Genomic DNA, 22,154 nt, shown 5'->3' on the forward strand with positions numbered 1-22,154 from the left:
TTTTAAGATTTGTTAGTTTATGGGGCAGTTTCCCGGACAGGGATTAGCTTAATCCAGGACTAGGCCTTAGTTTAATTATGAAATATAACTAGTTTTAACAAACATGCCTTACTAAAAACATTACCTGTGTGCATTTTGAGGCAAAACAAAGGGCACTGATGTATTTTAAGATATGTAAGTGCAAGTTGTTTTTAGTTTGGACAGCTCTTAAAAATGTTTTAGTCTAGGACTAGTCTAATCCCTGTCCGGGAAACCGCCCCTAAGTTATTTTCAGTTGAGACAGCTCAAACATGTGTCTAACTGTGGGTTCACACCAGAAGCGAGTTCAACAATTTGCGCGAGTAGATTACATACAAAGTCAATGCAAAGACGTGATCAGACGCATCCTCGCGTGGGCCGATGCGAATAACGTGATATGGGCGATGCGTTTGCCGCGAAAACACAAGCTATTCGCCTCAAACGCGTATTTGCCCAAGTTGAAAATATTCAAAATATTGAAAATATTCAACTTGAGGGAAAAATTTGCATTACACCAAGTTAAATCCCGCAAGTAATCTAGAGCGAGTAACGCGATGCCGCGCGGTTGGTGTGTACGTAGCATTAGTCTAGGACTAACCTTAAGCCTTGTCTGTGAAACTGGGGGATTTTCATATAGAGAACTTGACTACTTTCTGTAAAATAATAAAAGTCGCTGAAAGTGCTGAGCAATGCTTCTGAAGTGTATTAACAATAGCCATGGGGAGGTCTCTCTCCTCATGTGTGGGGATATGAAGTTCACATCCCCCATGACAGATTTAATACTAATTCATTCCTAAACACAGAGGACATGATACAACATGAAACCACACAAAATGACAAAGACCTGAGCATTAAGTTCACCTTTACACTTCTAGGTCTGTCTCACGATTGATCAAAGCGAATGTCTTTTAAAGGGGAATATCCGATGTTGCACCTATAAGCAAACTGCTTCCACAACATTGCTTGTTTCTTTGAAAGACTGGGAGCTTTCTCCAAAAAAAAGCCCATTCACTAAAATGCCCACCCACAAGATGTGTATACACACACACTCTCTCTCTCATACACACACAAACACTCCCATTGTTTGGCAACCCAGCCCCCAACTTAACACCCATCAGACCACACAATACAAAGTTTTACCTCATGGCATTTCATCCTAAAACTGAACGTGCTGTTCCAAAAGACCAAAAATAGACACCCAAACACTAGTACATATATATGCTGTCATGCATTTTCCCTATATAGTCTGTTTTGATTTCTTCTTTACAGACCCATATGAAACCCTGGGTATTTCCCCACAGGGTTTGGTGCTGTAGATGCTTTAAAGTTTTCAAAGTACCCCTAAAAAGCTATCTCGGATAATCCATACCATTTTTTGGTACTTATTTTCTTGGTAATGCTGTGAGAAAACTCTTTCCTGCTTTGGACATAAATAGATGCATTGTCATAAACAGGGTCAGATGGTATTTTTGGCCTTAAAGTTAATCAACAATAGACTGCGTTTGCCTTTTAATACCTACAGTTACGGTACAAGGAAGGGCAGATGATCATTTCAGCACTTCAGTACTTCAGTATCAAACTCCAGCCATACGTAATGGAAGTACCAGACAGACAAATGAATGTGCACTGTAAAGGCCAATCATATCACATCAGCCCCCATTACTTCAAATTGAATCTCTGCAATGTCAGAGTGTCTCGTGTGTTCAGTTTGACAGCCTGACCAGCTGTTTGGCACATTCAAAGCGTGCTCATGTAACATGGGACATTGCGTTACAGTTCAATGCTAATAAAAGGTGTCCACATTCGCCTCAATATTTTAAAAACGAAGAAATATTAGTTTAATGTAATGAGGGTTATTATAGCTTTAAAAAATTTGGGCATGACCTCAAACCACAGAGCTTCTGGATACAGGATAGCAGTATTACAACCACCCACTAATCTGTTTAAGCTCATAACTGCAAAACTTAAACTGTCATTCTGCAAAGATGCAATTAGGCTTAAACAGATGCAATGGCGTCATTCTCTTCACAAAATGACTTTTTGGTCTTATAGTTTGGGATTTCCTTATCCACATGTACACCACTGGTATCAGTTAATAAATAATAATCTTTAACGTTACATTTATGCCCTTCCTGCTAGAGTTTTACTGGAACAAAGAGGTAGTATAACCAGCATACAGGTACACCTATGCAAAACATTTTTGACACATACATTGGTAATGTTCGTTTTTTGGCAGATTCCTGACATTTACCATAACTTGGATGTTCGTATTGAATCTCAAATACTTTGTAATCTGCCTATATAATTAAATCTATACAAATTATGTACTTAAATACAACAGCTGCTCAATGGCACATAACAAAAATCTTAACGTTAATAAACAAATATATGCAGCGTATAAATGCGTTCTTACCATGTCAGCTGCGATATTAGCCGTCATCTTTAAAATGTGCTCTTTTTGATATTCACTTTAGAAGTTCTTCTTCTTTCCTTGTTTTAGTAATTCGTTAAGTTTTAAAAGCAGGTAACTTGTGGCAAACAGTTGACCTGGTCTGGTTATTCCTGTAGGTTGCTGGTCGAGGTAGTTACGCGCAGGAAGGAATCGGGTTTTCTTCTTCAGGAATCGCTTTTGACTGCTCGCTTTGTCATGGTATAAAGTTAAAAACGTGGGAATAATTTCTGAATTTTACATTTACGTAGGAGGACCCCCTCCCATCCTGAAATAGAAAATATATATTGGGAAATAATGTGCCTACGCCATAGGAAAACAAAATAATACAATTCAGCGCTCGGTTCGATTCGTCTAACGCGTACGTTTTCGTAAATACGTCGAGAAATGAGTTCCAAGCGAGTCCGCGATAGAAAAAAATAGAGCGTCTGCTGATCGAAAAACGGAGTTAATTCGAGGGGTTTTTCAATCTTATATCCGTCTTCGTCTGTGCTCCGTCTCTGCTGTCATCCTGCCTCAGAAAAACATGGCGGCACTTGACGAGGGGGAAAGGCTGAGCGGGGGGAAACCGGAGCTGGTGAGGCAGATAAAACGGCGCGATGTCTATCCCTATGTGTGTGCGGATGAATACACCCTCCAGCAGTTAAAGGGGAAAGGCGGAGAGAGAGAGAGAGAGAGAGAGAGAGAGAGAGAGAGAGAGACGAGCCCACGAAACTATGAACGTCGAGATACATTTCACAATAAACGAATTAGTGGAATTGATTTGTGAACTTTTGGCTAAATGATTTATTAGTCTCTTTTCGCCTTTATAAAGTTTATAAATCCTGCGGAAATGTCGTAATCAGCATATTGTTTTGTTTGTTTAAAAAATGTACATTCAGCATCTTGCATTGTCTGACAGTAGTTTAACTGTGGTATTTAGTGGGACCATAGTAACCACATGTAAAACCATCTCATTAGGTCAATGTAACTAGGGTTTCTATGACACCACAGCTATGGTTGGCTATATAAAAATAGTGCCACACATTTAGGGTTAATTGTAATCCTATGTAAAAGCAAAATGTATGGTAAGCCAGTCATTCCCAAATATACCCTGACATGGTGAAAACGACTTAATTGGGGTTTGTATCATCTTAAACGGGTTATTTGCTGTTATCATGACCATCTGAGTGTGCATTATTGAGATATGAGAAATAGTTTGGTCAGAATGGAACTATTGACCAATCAGAATGTAGTATTTAGAACCATGCTATATAGAAAAGTAACACATTTAGACATGGCATATAAATGTGCAATATTTTACTGAAATACCACTACAGTTTGTGTTACAGTAGTAAAGCCAATGTATTTATATTTCTAAGACATATTTTTGTTCCCCTTTTGCTATTGACTTTGAGTTTGTTAACCAATGCAATATTTATATGTACTGATAGCTATTTTATAAACAAGTTTATGTGTCAATCTTTGTCTGTGTGTTTGTGTGTGGCAGTTTCAGTATGTGTGGCCTTGCCTTGGAAACATGAGGTCTAGATCTGTGTTGTTGACTCTGCATATTGTTTTGTGTGGTGCTTAAAGGAATTCATTGTGACATTGGGTGTCAGACCCACAGAACCTCAAGAGGATTAGCTACTTAATCTGTCATTGATGCTTCAGCGCTGCATCCAAAAACACTTTTGTTTTCCTCTCAAGACAAAATACAGCCACAAATGCTCACAGAACCACTCAACTTGTGAATAAATAAAAATGCATAGGGGTTTGAAACCAGTGTTTGTGTGCATCTATAGTGGGGTGGCTGCTGGGTCGACGGAGATCTTTATCCGTCTGTGTTTGTGACTTTGTTGATGTTCAGACAAACATGTAACTACTTCCTTTGTTTGATTGTGAACTTTAATCTGCATAATAGCGTGTTTACATTGAAGCCAATGAGTACAAACTCGGACAAGAGTTCAAGAAGACAGGGTACATTTGACATACTTACAAATACACACAGAGGGAAATCAATTACCTGGGATTAAATGACATAGGAGAAGTCCTTCTCTGTTACGTATAGTCAGCTCTGGACCAATAGTCAGAGCTAAAGTGAGATTACTTCTGGAATAAGCACAGACATGGTAGCTTAGCTCAGGCCTGAGGGTTTTATGTAGTTGACTTTGATAAACAATGACTCGTAATCCTGCGTAAAGGAGAACAATGCAAACTACTGTTAGATTTACTGTACGTGCATTCATTGTAATATAAATAATTATAAGCAGGCCACTTGGTCTGTCCAGTGTTTGTTGTTATGTGCAATGAAACAATCTTGTTATTTTCTGACACTGTGTGGTCCGTCCTTTAAGCAGAAATGTTGTTTGAAATAATAGCTTAGACTTAATAGAGTTGTTACTAACTTTGTCTCAGATGTTTCTTGTAAAATGCCTTATAATGACACCAGGATGAGACGATTGCTATTAATTCTGATTAATTTCTTTACATTTGAGACATTGTTGAGATTCCCCATGAAATTTAGATTCTCATGGTCTTTTTCTCAGTAGAAGAACACGAGCAGCAGGAAACATACACATAATCTCCATTTGTTTTCCATTTAAACTAATCACCGTCTAGGAGAAACAACTAGGGTGATAAAGTTATCTCATTTGTGTTTTTATTTCCTACAGGACAAAATAAACCTACAATAAAACAGTCAAAAAAGCAAATCAGAGTCAGACTGGAAAAATCTGAAACATTCACAGTGGTGTTTCTGGTTGATCATTAACATTTTGGCATTTAAACTACCTTGAACATTGATCTTTGCTTATGGCGGTGAAACACGATAATCACATCTTTGCTGAGATTCACAGTAAATACACTGCAAAAAATTAGCTGCAATTATGCAGCTGGTTGCCAGTAACCCACTGCAGAAGTTAAAGACTGAAAATGTTTCATGTTCATTTAACTTTGAACAAACTGTTGCCAGTACATAACATAAATGTAAAATCTACAGTAAGTGACTGGCAGCTAGTTGCCAGTAATACACAGTAATGCTGTAATTTCTACAGAATTTTTTTTACAGTGTAGTAAGAAACTAAATTAGCCAATATATTTAGAAAGGTGTGTGCAAGACCATAAAAAGTGGTTAGTATTGCACTATGTCCAAACAAAAACCTGTTTATTCCTTATATATAAGTTATGAACTTTTCCATAAAGCTCTTCACTGTCCCGGTTTGGGTTCAAAGTGTGTTTGAATGGTTAGTTGAAGCACAAGCTTCTGTACTGTACCACAAGTTTTACTGTGTGTGCCTTTTGCCCAAATCGCCATGGCAGCCACCATTCTCTGTTTTTCTTTCCAACTTAGAAAGAAACTTTCTGGTGTACTCCCCAAACATTTCCACAGTTTCAGTCACAGCTTTGAAACTGGTTTTTCAAAATGCTTCTTAAAAGAACAGTTCATCCAGAATTTAGCATTATGTCATTATTTATTTATTGTCTTATTTACATTTTAAATAATACTTTCTTTTTTGTAAAGGTTTTGTAGAATCTCTAAATAGTTTTTTCCATCCAATGAAAAGTGAATAAGGGTGGATGATGTTGATGACTAAAACTATGAAAAAATAGTCCATATGACTTACAAGCCATAATCCATTCCAGAAATTAGATTCTTTATTCACTTAAAATCTTAACGTCCGATCTGTCCATATTCAATTTAACTGTATGGAAAAACTTTTACAAAATAATTATGTGTCATGTTAAAAATAATATGACACAAAGTGTATATTTTTGGATGAACTATCATTTTAATATGTTGCTATATGTCTGACTGCATTGGATATATAAAAAATATGGTTAATGTAAAAACTTTGTAATGCAACTCTGATTCTCATTCTGACACAGCCATGAGCTTACAAGTTTGGTTTAATTATGACTTTACGTGTTGTTTTAGTTTTTAAAAGTTCTCAACTTCATTATCATTTTAAAGGTCAGGGTTACAGAGGAGTTGGTTTACTTAAAGGTGGTGACTTCACAGTTTTAAACATGACTGGATTCATTTTAAGCCGAAACATAGATGTCATTGTAAAGCCCGCCCAGACATAAGATTAGTGCGTACCAGGTCGGGTGTGGCTATAATGACACTAGTATTACCTCAACACAACAACTGCAATGCATACACTGTACTATAAAGGGTGGAGACACAGTGTATGTTTCATCTGTTTATCTTTACCGTACTCATACAATGTCGCTTAACACGGCAAAAATCGACCGCATGTTTATAAAATGTGCAGCTAGTGTCTTCAGTATGAGCACGCTTTCAATACACAGTCGATAAATACTTAATTTCCGTGGTCGGTTTCAATGCACTTCTGTTAACTAATACACATCCATGACACCAGAAAAGCAAAATCCATTAAATATATATATATAATAATATGTATAGCATATGTATGCTATAGTATATGTATAAATTAAAAATCCACTACAATGTTTTGCACAAATGCCATATTTACAAATGGCTTACTGGATCCCACTCGCAGGAATTGGCTACCATCCAGCTTTTTTTGTTCTCACTCATCAGTCCAATGGTACTTTAAGATCTTAACTTTAAAAGTGTTTTAGATAAGGAAGATATCCAACATGTGTACTCTTGGGGGTCTTTCAGAAACAATGTTTGGAACGTAAATTGAACATGTCCAATACTTTAAGCCTAATGTTTATATTCTCCCATGAAATGTTAAATGAATTGAATATTGGATGGTGTCTTGGCCAGACGGTATAACACCTGTTTCACTATGTCTGGCCAAAGTGTGATTACAAGACATCATCCAATATTGAATTCTTGGTGGATGCTTGAGTTCTATTCTATTCCTGTGTTTGGTTGTCTGGTATTGTTGTTGCTTGGATGTCTTTTGTTTTCTGTTTCTGGAGTTCCTTGTTATAGATTGCGCAATCCAGCCTTCCTTGCCTCGTCATTACACAATGTTTAGGAGACATGTCAACATTCTCAATGTTCATTTACCTTTAACCGCATTATATCCACCCAGCAAACCTGGGTGATAAATGTGTGACATAACAACACTGTACAGTATATTTCCTGTAATGACTTCACAGATGATACTCCATGTGGCTTTTTAATCGGCTGTGACATCATGCTGACATCATTCAGACAGTCGTCTTTAATACCACTTAAACCTGCCTCATTCATGGAAAAATCCCGCATTAGCTTGTGCAGCTAGGGGTTGGTGTGACCGTAACCGAAAACCTCAACACCCCTGAAAATGTTCTGTGTTCCTTTGACATTTTTAACAATGACAGGAAGTCACAAAAATAACCAGACTACCTCACAGGACCTCCATTAGCATTAGCATAATGAGCATCTCTATCTCATAGCTGCCCAGGTTAAATATCATTCCACGAAATGATGCTCATCCTGTGCCTGACTCTGTAGATCATTGCATTAGCAGCGCAAAGGTCATGGGTTTATATCCCAGGGAACACACATACTGATAAAATGCATAGCTTAAATGCACCGTAAGTCGCTTTGGATAAAAGCATCTGCCAAATGCATCAATTTAAAATATCACATGTGCCTAATTATTCTAGGTTAGGGCAGATGGCATGCATGCAGTCCTCGTGCAACTATTTCACATTTGTGGTTACTATTGTGTTTAGGGTACTGCTGTAACACATAAGCCTAGGTATTATACTTTAATAATGGTAGTTTAATATTGTATGTTGTAATAGCACATACTTTACATACACATCCCCTGTAGTGACCCCTGCAGGGCTGAATGATAATTACTCTCAAGTTAACATTTCAGTAGGTTTACTGGAAGCACTTAAACAAACTCTCTTTATCAAACGCAACTGTTTGCGATTAAAACGCCATGTGTGCCGAGCACTTTTGTAAACCAGGCCCATATTTAGGGGTTAAAATGTTGCCAGAGGTCTCACACTGTATTGTTTACGTCTGTTGGGCGTGGGGTGTTATCATCGGGAAGAATGTCTGGCTCAGCCTTCGTTAACAAACAATGTTGATTAGGGCTAATATTGTTTAGCTGTTTCTCCCCTTCAGGGATATCCTGTATCTGACTAACAATGTTACAGCGCAGCGGTAAGGCAGAACATACTGGGTTGGTCTAATGAGACGGGGACCCGTGTGATTTCAGTTTTGGCTCGGTTTCTCATTGTGGCCCGGAGCCCAGAAGCAGCAGTTCTGTCTGATAATGTAGCGAGGCATGATTGTAGACTTCTCAAAAAGTACTTGGTGCAATTAATTATAGTTGGTTTAGCTACAGTTGGAGAGTGCAGAAGATAGAAAGATAATATACTGTTTTTGTAGATCAACCGGAAGAGCATTGCATTAGCAGTGTGAAGGTCATGGGTTCAATTCCCAGTAAACACGTAGTAGTGTAATATATATTTTGAATGCACCGTGAGTCACTTTTATTATAATACACTTTGTTTCTGTAGATCAACTGGTAAAGCATTGTTTAGGAGCGTAAAAGTCATGGGTTTCGATGCCCAGTGAGCACAAATACTAATGAAGTGTAAACTTTGAATGCACAGTAAGTCACTTATAATATGATATAATACACTGTACATCAAATCGTAGAGCGTTGCATTAGGAGCATAAAGGTCATGGGTTTGAATGCAACGTAAGTCACTTATAATATAATACAAGATAATACACTTTGTTTCTGTAAATTAATTGGTAAAGCATAGCATTAGCAGGGTAAAGGTCATGGGTTTGATTCCCAGTGAACACACATACTGATAAAATGCATAATTTGAATGCACCGTAAATCAGCATTTAATATAAGATATAATACCGTGTTTCTGTAGATCAACTGGAAGAGCGTTGCATTAGGAGCATAAAAGGTCATGGGTTTGATTCCCAGGGAACACACATACTGATGAAATGTACTTTGAATGCAAGTAAGTCACTTATACTATAATATAATATGATACAATGTGTTTCTGTAGATCAACTGGTAGAGCATTGCATTAGAAGCATAAAGGTCATGGGTTTGATTCCCAGTGAACACACATACTGATAAAATGCATACTTTGAATGCACCGTAAATCACCCTTTAATATAACACAAAAAATAATACTGTGTTTCTATAGATCAACTAGTGGAGCATTGCATTAGCAGCACAAAGGTCATGGGTTCGATTCCCAGGGAGCATACATACCAATGAGATGTATATTTTGAATGCACAGTAAGTCGCTTCTAATATAATATCAGATAATACACTTTGTTTCTGTAGATCAACTGGTAAAGCATTGCATTAGCAGGGTAAAGGTCACGGGTTTAATTGCCAGTGAACACACATACTGATAAAATGCATGCTTTGAATGAACCGTAAATCAGCCTATAATATAAGATATAATACTGTGTTTCTGTAGATCAACTGGCAGAGCATTGCATTAGCAGTGCAAAGGTCATGGGTTCGATTCCCAGTGAACAAACATACTGATGAAATGTATACTTTGAGTTCAATATAAGTCACTTATAATACATGATAATACACTGTTTCTGTAGATTAACTGGTAAAGCATTGCATTAGCAGCGCAAAGGTCATGGGTTCGATTCCCAGTGAACAAACATCCTGATGAAATGTATACTTTGAGTGCAATATAAGTCACTTCTAATATAATACATGATAATACACTGTTTCTGTAGATTAACTGGTAAAGCATTGCATTAGCAGCACAAAGGTTATGGGTTTGATTCCCAGTGAACAAACATACTAATAAAATGTATACTTTGAATGCAACGTATAGTCACTTATAATATAATACAAGATAATACACTGTGTTTCTGTAGATTAAGTAGTGGAGCACTGCATTAGCAGCACAAAGGTCATGGGTTCAATTCCAATGGAGCATACATAACAATAAGATGTATATTTTGAATGCACAGTAAGTCACTTATAATATAATATCAGGTAACACACTTTGTTTCTGTAGATCAACTGGTAAAGCATTGCATTAGGAGCGTAAAGGTCATGGGTTCGATTCCCAGTGAGCACACATACTAATGAAATGTAAACTTTGAATGCACCGTAAGTCGCATATAATATAATAGAAGATAATAAAGGGTGTTTCTGTAGATCAACTAGTGGAGCACTGCATTAGCAGCAAAATTATCATAGGTTCAATTCCCAGTGAACAAACATACTAATGAAATGTATACTTTGAATGCAATGTAAGTCCCTTATAATATAATACAAGATAATACACAGTGTTTCTGTAGATTAACTGGTAGAGCATTGCATTAGCAGCGCAAAGGTCATGGGTTCAATTCCCAGGGAGCATACATACCAATGAGATGTATATTTTGAATGCACAATAAGTCACTCCTAATATAATACAATGTGTTTCTGTGGATCAACTTGTGGAGCATTGCATTAGCAGTGTAAAGGTCATAGGTTCGATTCCCAGGGAGCATACATACAAATGAGTTTATTTTGAATGCACAGTAAGTCACTTCTAATATAAGATAATACACTGTGTTTCTGTAGATCAACTGGTACAGCGTTGCATTAGCAGCGCAAAGGTCATGGGTTCGATTCCCAGTGAACAAACATACTAATGAAATATTTTGAATGCACTGTAAGTTGTTTGTAATATAATAATAATACACTTTGTTTCTGTAGATCAACTGGTAGACCAATGCATTAGCACATTAAAGGTCATGGGTTCACACATACTAATCAAATGTATATTTTAAATGCACCTTAAGTCACTTCAGATAAAGTCGCTTATATGATAATGCACTGTATGTCTGTATACCTACTGGAAGAACATTGCATTAGCAGCACAAAGGTCATGGGTTTGTTTCCCAGTGAACAAGGTTCGATTTCCCAGGTTCGATTCTCAGGAAACACACATACTGATGAAATGTATACTGTTAATGCACCTTAAGTCACTTGAGATAAAAGCATCTCCCAAATGCATAAATGTAAATATATGCTGTAGATACACAAAGAGATAAAAGAACCATAAGTACATTTTACATAATTAGCCTCCATTTTCATAAAAGCAAACACTGATTGAATTGAATATTATTACCCATGTGTGCTTTTTGTGATCGTCCTGTGAGGTTTCAAACAGGTTCTGTTAGGTATTTATTTCAGGAAACTCCATTCTCTCTAAGGCTTTGAGGGGGGGTCACATGTGTAAAACAGGAAATCTGGTGACGAAGAGCAACGACTAACAAAAGCATCGTCTCTTGGGAGATATTAGAATCTGCAACACAGCTGAGCTCTGAAACTGAGAGCTATAGCACACAAAGGTTAAAGTATCATATGTATCACAGTAGCGTTCTTAAAACTCCCCTCCCTTTAAAACCCGTTAATTTACAGAAAAATGTCAGATTAAAAGCACCATTGAAGGTCAAATTAGTTTTTTTATGCAAAACATGAAACTGACACAAAATATGAATGAAATGGATGTGAAGATGAAGTTGAATGATGTAATAATGTGCGAATCACGCACTGAATTTACCCATTAACGTTTTTTCTTTTGAATATATTATAAAATCCATTAAAGCACCTACATCCGTTGGGGGCCAGATGCTGTGGAGAAGTAATTGGTGAGAATCTATACTACTAAGTCTTTAAGTCTACCATTAACTGAAGGTTGTTTTCTAGAATGCATCTAATGATTATGAACCAACCGGATGGGTAAAAATAGATGCATATGACACCCTATGGAACATCTGCCTTTAATCCAACACCCCACACACCAGCATGCTATATTGCAACCACCATCAGCGCAGTCATGTTGTTTGATATGTTCAGCGGTTATTTTACTCTTACGCATTTGTCAAGTGGCTTGCATTTAATCTACACATTTCTTTATCCGTATGTATGTGCCCTGGGATCAAACAAATTACCTTTGCATTGCTAATGCAATGCTTTAGTCTACAAGAACAATATTTTTCATACAATGCAAATGTATTTTTAATGGTCATTGGAACAGCTGGCCTGTAGTAGCTGTGTATAGTGACCACGCTACAGAAGTATTGACTAATCCCATGACTGCCGGCGCTCGTGTCAGCCGGTCTGACTGTTCTCCACGAGTCTGATTCATTCACACTCTCTTTGCGTGCACAATTGCCGTGCCATTGCCATCTGCGTCTGCTCAGTTTAATATATAGGCTACTGTGATAATAACCTTATGAAATAAGACTCCGTAAATAAATGCATGATGAAACATAAAATGATATTTTACCCAAAAATGAATCATTTTGTGATTATTTACTCACCCTCAAGTTATTTTTCATCTTGAACACAAATTAATGTTCTGGAAAATGTTTGCAACCAAGCAGATGTGGGGCACTATTGACTTCCATAGTAGGAAAATACTATGAAAGTCAATGGTGCCCCCTATTTGGAAATAAAAAAAATTAAATAACGTTATTTTTGTTCAGCAGAAAAATAAATGTATACAAATTTGGAACTTGAGGGTGAGTAATTAAGAACAATAAAAAGTTTTAATTTAACTTCCGATTTGTATCCATTATCTGAATAAACCGACAACCTAGTACCAATTTGTGTTTTATTGAGTCGCATCTCAAGCCTTTTCAGTAGAAATATCTAAAAATATCCAAAGAAAATAAGTCTAGTTTTTAGACAAAAAAACAACAACAATTGAAGTGAATTTTTGAATTATCTGCCAATGGTGAAAAAAAAAATCTTGAAACACTTAATTCAAGCAAAATGTTCTCACCCCATTGGCAGATATTTTTGCTTGTTTTAAGCACAAATTCACTTAAATTGTATATTTTTTTGTCTAAAAACTAGACTTTTTTTATGTCATTTTGCTCATCAAGAAATAACATCTTGATTTAAGAATTTTTTTATATTTCTACTGAAAACAAAACAAAAATATTAAGTTAGAAAGTCATTTTTTGCAGTGCATGGTTAGTGCAAGAACTTTAAACTAGATGCTCAGAGAAAAAAGGCAAGCATGGCTTTTAAAAAGCAACATCCACACAGCCTACATTCACACACTTGTACACAGCCCACAATAACAGACTCATCCCTCCTCAAAAAAACTGAGCCACACCCTTCTGCCGCTATACAGGACAACAGAACAACATCCTCTTTTTCCAAGAGCTCACACTGTATTGATATACACTATAATGTGTCTAAAGTGCTTACACAATAACAGGATATTTAATGAGACAAAATACAGGGTTGGACTTGATTTTATCCATCAGGAATTGATGAAAAGTGAACGTTCCATTAGAGAATGGAACCAGATATGATTGCAAGCAATTCAAAGCAAGATATGACATTGAAAGCAAGAACTTGGTATAATGTGAAGTGATGAATTGAGCACATTAAGACTGGAAACATGTTAACATAGCAAATGGGGATAACTTGCCAAGGGGCAACATTGAATCGGAAGAGAATAAATGTTAATTTTATTATGACTGTAAGTCTGGTAAAACAAATAAAAAAAGTGTCTACACACTATAAAACATACAGCAACCGCAATAATGCTGCTCGCATGTAACAAGAATCATTTTCACAACCTTCACAGATGTGACTTAAAACATGTTATTAGCATTCAGGTTATTTCCATCCATGTTAGCAGACTTAAAACTGAAACGCTACGAGTAACTAATAAAAGTGTCTTAGTGTCGTACCACAGACTGCACCGGCATCTGGTGCATTTTTGACAATAAATGATCCGGGCATAAACAAACACAGCAGGACATCACTTCCACAACAATGTTCAGTAGCATCTTCGCATAATAAAGTGTCTTAAGACATCGTGTCTTTTTCAAGTATTGCTCCATCGTGTGCCGTACCCAAGGGAATTCATCCTATCCTCTGCATGGTTTTCTTTATACCGACCCAAACTCAGACATCCAGGAGACGTATTTCTCCAGGTCAGCAGCTGAGACAGATTTTGATATCTTTTTGAGTGTCAGCTCAAAGTCCTCCATGGTGACTGGCATCTGGAGTTCATCTTTAGAAAGCGCCCGTATCTCCTCCGGGCTGAGACCTTGAATTCGTCTTCTCATGGCCATCATTGATGCATCTCTGAGACCACAACCACGGTTTATTCAGTCACATTTACACTACAAATCTAAATGTACAGCCTTATTTTATAGTTTATTATTATTAAGACCTAACATAACCTCAAAAGTGGTTAAACAATGATAGATGCTTTTGTATAAAATCAGTAATTGTACAGTAATTGTAAAAGTGTGCAGCCACCATTGAGCCACACTTCTGAGTCAGCATATTTAATTTTTTCTCATTTTTCTCATCATCGACAATCGAAACCCAAGGCACACAACAGTACAATTCTATTGAATACCCTTCACAGCCTAATTTCCATTAAATGTAAGATAGGACTGTGATTTTGTCACTTTGCACAGCGTTACGGTTTCAGTGAGGACAGAAAAATACTCTAAATCTGTCCAATTGTATATAGTTAGGACAAGATGTAAAGTCTAAAAGAGAAAACATGCTGTACCTGCAGACGTTGGTGATGTCAGCTCCTGAATAACCCTCAATTTTTTCAGCGATGAGCGTCAGATCCACATCAGATGCCACATCAACTTCTCTTAGGTTGATCTTTAACAGTTCAGCCCGTCCTTCAGCAGTGGAGTTCAGGGACATTTAGACTAATTTTTATATAATTTTCGGATTTTCTAAAGTAACCCCCCCCCCAAAAAAAACATGTAAATTATGTAACAGAATAAATGTGTAACAGCAGTATGTTGACTATATATAATTTTATCAGAATTTGAAGAATGATCAATAAAAAACATGATAATATTTTTAAAGATATTAAATGCTCATTAAAGTGTTAAATAGTAATTTTTCGTCAGTTGTGTGGGTAACGCATTATAAGTAACGTGCATTACATACAAATATTATTTTTCTGAAGTAACGAGTAAATTAACGCATTACTTTATAAATGTACACATTAATATTTGAGTTACTTTTTTCCAAAAGTAATGCAAGTTACTTTTCAGTTTCATTAATCTATCCGTGCGCGCCTGAGCAGGAAAAGTTGGAGCCAGAAAAGGAGATGGCAGGCCAGAGCTTGACATTTTTCCGATAGAAATATGCAATTTCTGAATGAAGAACTTTTCAGTCATAAAAAAACAAGGCCTGAAAGAGATCAAACCTCAGCCAAGAATGAAAAAGTAACGCATAAGTAACTTAAAAGTAATGTAAGTATTACTTTCCATGAAAAGTAACTAAGTAGCTCAATTAGTTACTTTTTGGGGGAGTAACTTAATATCGTTATGCATTACTTTTAAAAGTAACTTTCACTGTTTTCATCATAAATATTAGGGTTGCAAAATTCAGGAAATTTTGGAAACTTTCCATGGAAATTACACAGGAATACATAGGAATTGTGACACATGGTTAAAGAAGAGGCAGATGTTGAGGAAGCTAATGTTTGCATGTTATACAGTTTAATAAATTACCCAAAATGTACAAATAATTTTCTTAAATTAAGTTTCCAACTAGTAATATTTCCAAAATTCCTGTGCTTTGCAACCCTACTAAATATAAACTACCGTTCAGAGACACTTGATTAAAATGTTTCCTAAGGTATGTTTAAATGTTTGAAATTACTTTTGTAGACAAAATATAATAGTGCTAACATAATATCTTTCATTAGAAAATGAAACACTATATTAATTAATTTTTTTTTTACTTGGATGATAATCAAAAGAAGAAAAAGCAGCCAATAGGAGCCCAGAATAGATGGAAATTCAATTCAATTTGATGTGATTTCAAAATCATCTCAGAATAAAGCCTCAAACAGCTGCTTGATAAAATGCCAAGAGTATGATTTTGCAAATGCTAGTCAAAGGATGACAACACTGTTATATTTTATCATCTTCAGTGTTTTGATCTATTTTGGATGCGTTTAGTCACAACATAATTCCTATAGTTTATCCACATTTTATTGCAAGTAATCCTGTGAATAACTAATATGCGATGTATGTGACAATTAAACATATTGAACGGAAATAGCCTACTTCATAAATGTCATAGATTTGATGACTATTATTTAAAAAAGTATATGTGTTTCTAAACATTTGAATGGTACTGTAATTCCTTTCAAAATGTGAAGGTTTTTCCATGAGAATTATTACATTTAGCCACATTTAAGTTGTAAAACACAGCACTGTATCTCTAACAAAAGAGTTTCATCAGACAATGAAACATCATCGCTGTGACTCATACAAAGACTAACTAAATAGATAGAAATTAGTCAGGCTAGTCGGTTTATGAGTGGGTGACATGAGTGATGAAATCAGAGAAGCCATGACTGCCTTGAAAATGTTTTTCTGATGTGTGCATGTGTGTGTGGGTGTGTTTGTGTTAGATTACCAGTGGGTAGTGGAATGTAAATTCTCTTCTCTAGTCGTCTCCTCAGAGCCTCATCGATATCCCAAGGGAAGTTAGTGGCAGCCAGGACCATTACCATCTTGGAGGGATCGTCGTTCTCTAGAGCACCCCCTACACCTGTTGCCAAAACATATGGTGTTACAATGAGTCTGTGACATGAAATATATAACAGCAGCCAACTAAACTCACCATCCATTTGAATCAGTAATTCTGACTTTACTCTGCGACTGGCTTCATGTTCGTCCGACGTGCCACGCCTGCCACAGATAGAGTCGATCTCATCAATAAAAATAGTTGTGGGGGCATAAAAACGTGCCTGTTAAAGACAAAAAGAAAGAATCATTTAACTACAAAATACATAAATTCCCAGCCAATTAAACCTTTGTGTATAGCCTATTATAAAACACATAGGGGCGGTTTCCCGGGCAAGGTTTAGATTAATCCAGGACTAGCACTTGTTATTTTAGGACAATTTTTACAAACATACCTTACAAAAAACAATACTGGTGTGCATCTTGAGCTAAAAAAATGTGTATGTCGAAGACGTTTTTAAATTAAGGCAGTTCAAACATGCATTTTAGTTTGGGACTAGCATAACTAGCGAACTATCCCTTTAAATTCTGATTCTGTATGAACTGCATGCATTGTACCAGGTCAGTTTATTTAAACAAGCTTTTATCCGAATTAAGTTTTTGTTTCTTCGGAAAACCGCTCACCATTTCAAAGAGAAGCCGTACGAGTTTCTCTGATTCTCCTCTGTATTTGGAGGTGAGGGTAGAGGATGACACATTAAAAAAAGTTGTGCCACATTCGGTAGCAACCGCTTTAGCCAACATGGTCTTCCCTGTGCCCGGAGGGCCCACCATCAGCACCCCCTGAAATTATAAGACGACAAGAACACATATTGGTATCATCTTTGCATGGGCACACGCTATGAGCAAGTGCACGAAAACACAGATACAGCTATTGCTTTGTGGAAAAACACATAAATGGACCAGATGGCATGTGAAAAACAAACTGAACTATAAATATTTCACCAGTATCTAATCTGTGATGAGTTCTAATGAGAGTTTTGTGTGTGAGTATATGCCATCTGCCCTGTATAATAAATTAATATAACGGCGCCCACTAGTGGACCAAGATATGATAAAATAATGGAAGAAATGACACCTAAAAATCTTGGCATAAATCTATAACATAATACTACAGATTATGTATCCTTATGTATGATGATGTCAAACTCCAACATAGAGTTCAAACAAATTAACCTTCCATGGGCGACGGATCCCTTTGAAAAAGTCTGGCATCCACATTGGCAGGACCACTGCTTCTCTCAGTAGCTTCTTGGCATCTTCTAGATCTGCTATGTCATCCCTGCAGGCACAGTAACACACGACAGCTTGCCTGAATCACGGTCCAAACTGCCTTTTTGACTGGCAGCTGTCGCTGACTCAACACATTACTTATTTGTCTCTGTTAAAGTATGAAAACTAAACTACTAAATTCCTAAATAAACAACTAATGCTTAGGCCAAGACAAAATCTGCTCTCTTTTTGCTATCATTTGCACACATATTGACTGAAGTCTTCAGACTTTTGAATGTTAGTTTTATGTTAATCTTTTACTACTCATAATACGGCACATAAAGGTACATCATGTCTCTAAATACCAGTGGATATTGGGATTTCGGGACACAATATCTCTTTCCAAGGCATCCACCAGATCGCTGTCATAGCCTGTGCCATCAAACTTTCTCTGTTCTCCTTCACCAAGACCTTCCTGGGCATTTTTCTTACTCTGTAACACATCAATAATAAGTATTTGATAAAAGGTTACAGGGTATTTTGTTAGCATTTTATGGACATTTAGAATAAACCTGCAATATGTAACTTTTTTAAATTATAAATAAAGCTATTAAGCAAGTACATTAAAAAAATAAGAAAAAAATTCAAAACGGCTTCTCTGCCTCTATCTGATTCACAAAGATAAACTTATTACATTGACTTATAATTGGAGCTGTCAAGTAAAATTTCCCTGAAAAATCAGTATGACGTGATTTCAGTTTAACCCACATAAGGATAAGTAGGTAAAGTAACCTGCAATAATATATAAAAAATAAAGTTGCAGGCAGCCTTAAAGGGGACATTTCACAAGACTTTTTTAAGACGTAAAAATACATCTTTGGTGTTCCCTTATGTAAAGTTTAAGCTCAAAATACAATATAGATAATTTATTAAAGCATGTTAAAATTGCCACTTTGTAAGTGTGAGCAAAAATGTGCCGTTTTGGGGTGTGTCCTTTAAAATGCAAATGAGCTGATCTCTGCACTAAATGGCAGTGCCGTGGTTAGACAGTTGCAGATTAAGGGGCAGTATTATCTTAATATTATCTTATATTATTATAATAAGATCCCCTTGTGACATCACAAGGAGAGACTAATTCCAATTACCTATTTTTTACATGCTTGCTTAGTTTTGGTTGACCAAAACTAACTTAATGGGTTGTTCTTTTTGATGTTTTCTAGGTTGATATGAAAAAGCCAGTTTTCATGCTATTGTCCCCTTTAACTTATATTTTCATAAAAACCTAAATTGTCTGGATTTCAATACAATTTTGTAATACAACTTTTAAACAACACTAAACCAACTAACCTTTTCATCTTTAACTCTATTTCCACGGCCATCGCGGGTGTTTGGTCTTTCAGCTTTGACATTCGGCTGTCCCCTCCCCACAGGTCCACGATGCTGCATGGCAGGCGAGTCTTTCTTCTGAGGCTTTGATACAATGATTGGTTTCTTCACCTGAACAGGTCCTCTGCAAACACACAAAAATGTTTGTATGTAATTACTGTATAAAAAAAAACAGCACATGCAAACAACCGTGTGAATGGCAAATTGCATTGAAGAGAACCCACTATGTTTTTATTACATACATGTCTTTCACTGTTATACTTCATGGATTCAATTCAAATGCTTGGTGTATGCATGCTATTTATATTTTGAAATAAGTGCACGAGTATACACCATAGTGACAGTATTATGACAAGTAATGTCTGCCACGCTCTGCAGCTCCCAGAACTCCACTGGGCTTTCGGTAATCAGCTGTCTATTCTACCTGTGCTCCGCCGGGGTTGGGGGAGGCCAGACATCACGGTCCCTTGGGCCCTCTTCAGGCTGAGGATTCGGGAAATCAACTGGTTTATCCGTCTTGAAACTCTCCAGGGTATTTACAATGCTCTTTACCTGTTCATATTCCTCTGCCAGCTCCTGTCGAACCTGGACTCAGAGAAGAGACAGCCACATTGAAGTAAAAAAATCTCCATAGAGGTGACTGATTATATTAATTCTGACACAAACAATACTCTTGGGATATAAATCAGATAGTGTATTCTATACATAATAGTATGTGTACTACAAGCAAATAGATTGCATGAATAGGAATATATCAGCTTGGTATAATTAATTATACAATAAAAATCTGCCTTACTTGTTGCCATTTGACTTTCTGGGCAGGATCTCTCAGCGACTGGCAGTGCTTATGGATCTGTTGTATAACACCTTGGTAGTACACCATGGATGAGTCGTAGTTTCCGAGCAATGCATATTCTCTTCCTTTCTTAGCATTGTCACAGATCTCAGTCAGATTCATGATGAGAACAGAGTGTTGCTTCAGCACTTGAATGCAATGCAGTTTACAAGTTGATCAATGATCGGTGATGTTTGTTTGTTTGGGACTGACTGAAGGCCATGAGTCCTAAACAAAACAGAGATAGAGATAAGAAAACACAGAATGAATCAATAATGTATGATGATGACAGTAACAAAACCACGGTGTGGATTTACTGATAACAGTCCCCTCAGCGGGATTTTAATATGGGGGCAAAGCTGCTGTCACGGAATTAAAAGCTATTAAAAGTAAAAAAACAACAACAATCTAACAAACCAGAATCAGTTATTCCATGTATGATCAAATTTGTCACATCGCGCTTGTATCTTCAGTACACAAACGTCACCTTTCACATCTTCACCTGGGATTTGTAGTTTTTCTCTCGTTGGCCTTCAACTACATGCAATTAGCGAACGCCACCACATAGAACTACATTACCCATAATGCAACAGCGCAAAATGGAAAGAATTAGGCCAGCGATAACAAAAAGGATTTGCAGGAACTACATATATAAACCGCAGATTTTAGTTCATAACCCATTCTGGAAACATGCGATGTAAAAATCGTTTTATATTTTAATGCATCGATTTCAATAGAATTAATACATTCTTACCTTTATTCGAAACAGTTTTGCATTCGGCTGGAGCGCAGTCCGTTAGCCCTCTGATGTTGCCATAGCTGCGGACAGACGCTGAATGAAAGATGAACGCGTGCATGTGCTGTGGGCGGTGCCTGAATAATGACGACTAGTGTGATAAACATGTATGGGACGACAAATTGCTATACCTTATTATGTCATACACCATATTACACGTTATAACATATTTTAATAGGCACGTACTGTCTTAATTATCGATTATAATTTGACAGTATTAAAAAATAAATGTGGGGAGACTGGGGATAGCTGTCACCTGGGAAGTTTATGTACAGATTAAGGATTTTTTTATATGTATGTCAGGTTGCTGCAAGTTTGAAGTCACCTGTGTTTCACACAAGTTACAATTTCACTTGATAAATTAATAACAATATATTGTGCTAAACACATTTCTTTTAAGTATGTTGCAATTTGCATTTGATACAGCTGCGTTTGTTAGGGTCAGATATAATAAACACCGGCTGTTTCTCTACAGAGTTTGTGTATAATGTGGTATTCGTTTCCTATTTGCACCATCCAGAATGTAATCGTTCCGGCCATAAAAACGTTCAGTGGTCAGTTTTGTAACATGCATAATTTCTTAATAAATTAAACAAGCATAAAATAAGCGTCTAAAAAGTCCTGTCACAAATAGAGTTGTTGAGTGAACATGACCACACATGACAGTAGCATTAACTCACCACACGATGGCGCGGTTTACCGTTGTAATATGCAGTTTAGTCATATAAACAGCAGGCGGTTCGGATTAATCGAGATTTTCATCTGACGATACATTCGTGTTCATTTTAAACCCCCGTGCTTGTCACGAAACATGTACAGGTTTTAAAGATGCTTTTACTGACGTACCGTATCATACATTCAAAACTCTCTATTGCAAACTCTTCTACAACCTAAAAGAAACACTGTGATGTATGGGCCCTAATATGCATTAAAAGCATTTAAATATACAGCCCCATACAGTCTTAAAAAATGAACTTTGCAGTGATGTCAT

General features: G+C 36.7%; 2 protein-coding genes across 3 annotated transcripts in view; both read right to left on the reverse strand.

The window, feature by feature from the left end:
- ubl3a (ubiquitin-like 3a) overlaps positions 1-3,097 on the reverse strand; it is a 30,843-nt gene extending 27,746 nt beyond the window's left edge. Inside the window, exon 1 of the mRNA XM_055208001.2 lies at positions 2,432-3,097. Coding sequence (XP_055063976.1) covers positions 2,432-2,458 — 27 coding nt within the window. The 5' untranslated portion in view covers positions 2,459-3,097. The remainder of the gene's footprint in view (positions 1-2,431) is intronic.
- A 10,543-nt stretch (positions 3,098-13,640) lies between these two features.
- Positions 13,641-21,236, reverse strand: katnal1 (katanin p60 subunit A-like 1). Of its 2 annotated transcripts, XM_073874435.1 has the most exons (12): positions 21,122-21,236; positions 20,558-20,595; positions 20,329-20,521; positions 19,957-20,117; positions 19,494-19,656; positions 18,512-18,639; positions 18,111-18,216; positions 17,559-17,717; positions 17,032-17,158; positions 16,825-16,959; positions 14,942-15,068; positions 13,641-14,502 (listed from the first exon to the last, which is right to left on the reverse strand). In XM_073874435.1, exons 3-12 carry the CDS (start codon positions 20,488-20,490, stop codon positions 14,304-14,306), a joined length of 1,467 nt encoding a protein of 488 aa, XP_073730536.1. In that variant the 5' UTR covers positions 20,491-20,521; positions 20,558-20,595; positions 21,122-21,236; the 3' UTR covers positions 13,641-14,303. The 2 variants fall into 2 exon arrangements, with proteins under 2 accessions (XP_073730536.1, XP_055063974.1); XM_055207999.2 differs by lacking the exon at positions 21,122-21,236 and adding an exon at positions 20,785-20,895 and having other exon boundaries at positions 20,329-20,595.
- Between the last annotated feature and the right edge of the window lie 918 nt (positions 21,237-22,154).

This window comes from Misgurnus anguillicaudatus, chromosome 12 (assembly GCF_027580225.2).
Source record: "Misgurnus anguillicaudatus chromosome 12, ASM2758022v2, whole genome shotgun sequence".
In the NCBI taxonomy this organism is placed as follows: domain Eukaryota; kingdom Metazoa; phylum Chordata; class Actinopteri; order Cypriniformes; family Cobitidae; genus Misgurnus; species Misgurnus anguillicaudatus.

Bases quoted from the DNA above. Each gene is read 5' to 3' on its own strand.
- katnal1 (XM_073874435.1), bottom strand. From the start codon at position 20,490: ATGAATCTGACTGAGATCTGTGACAATGCTAAGAAAGGAAGAGAATAT. The intron at 20,118-20,328 runs GTAAGGCAGATT...CTCTGAGTCCAG, and splicing joins AGAAAGTCAAATGGCAACAA to GTTCGACAGGAGCTGGCAGA. The intron at 17,718-18,110 runs GTTAATTTGTTT...TTATAATTTCAG, and splicing joins GGATCCGTCGCCCATGGAAG to GGGGTGCTGATGGTGGGCCC.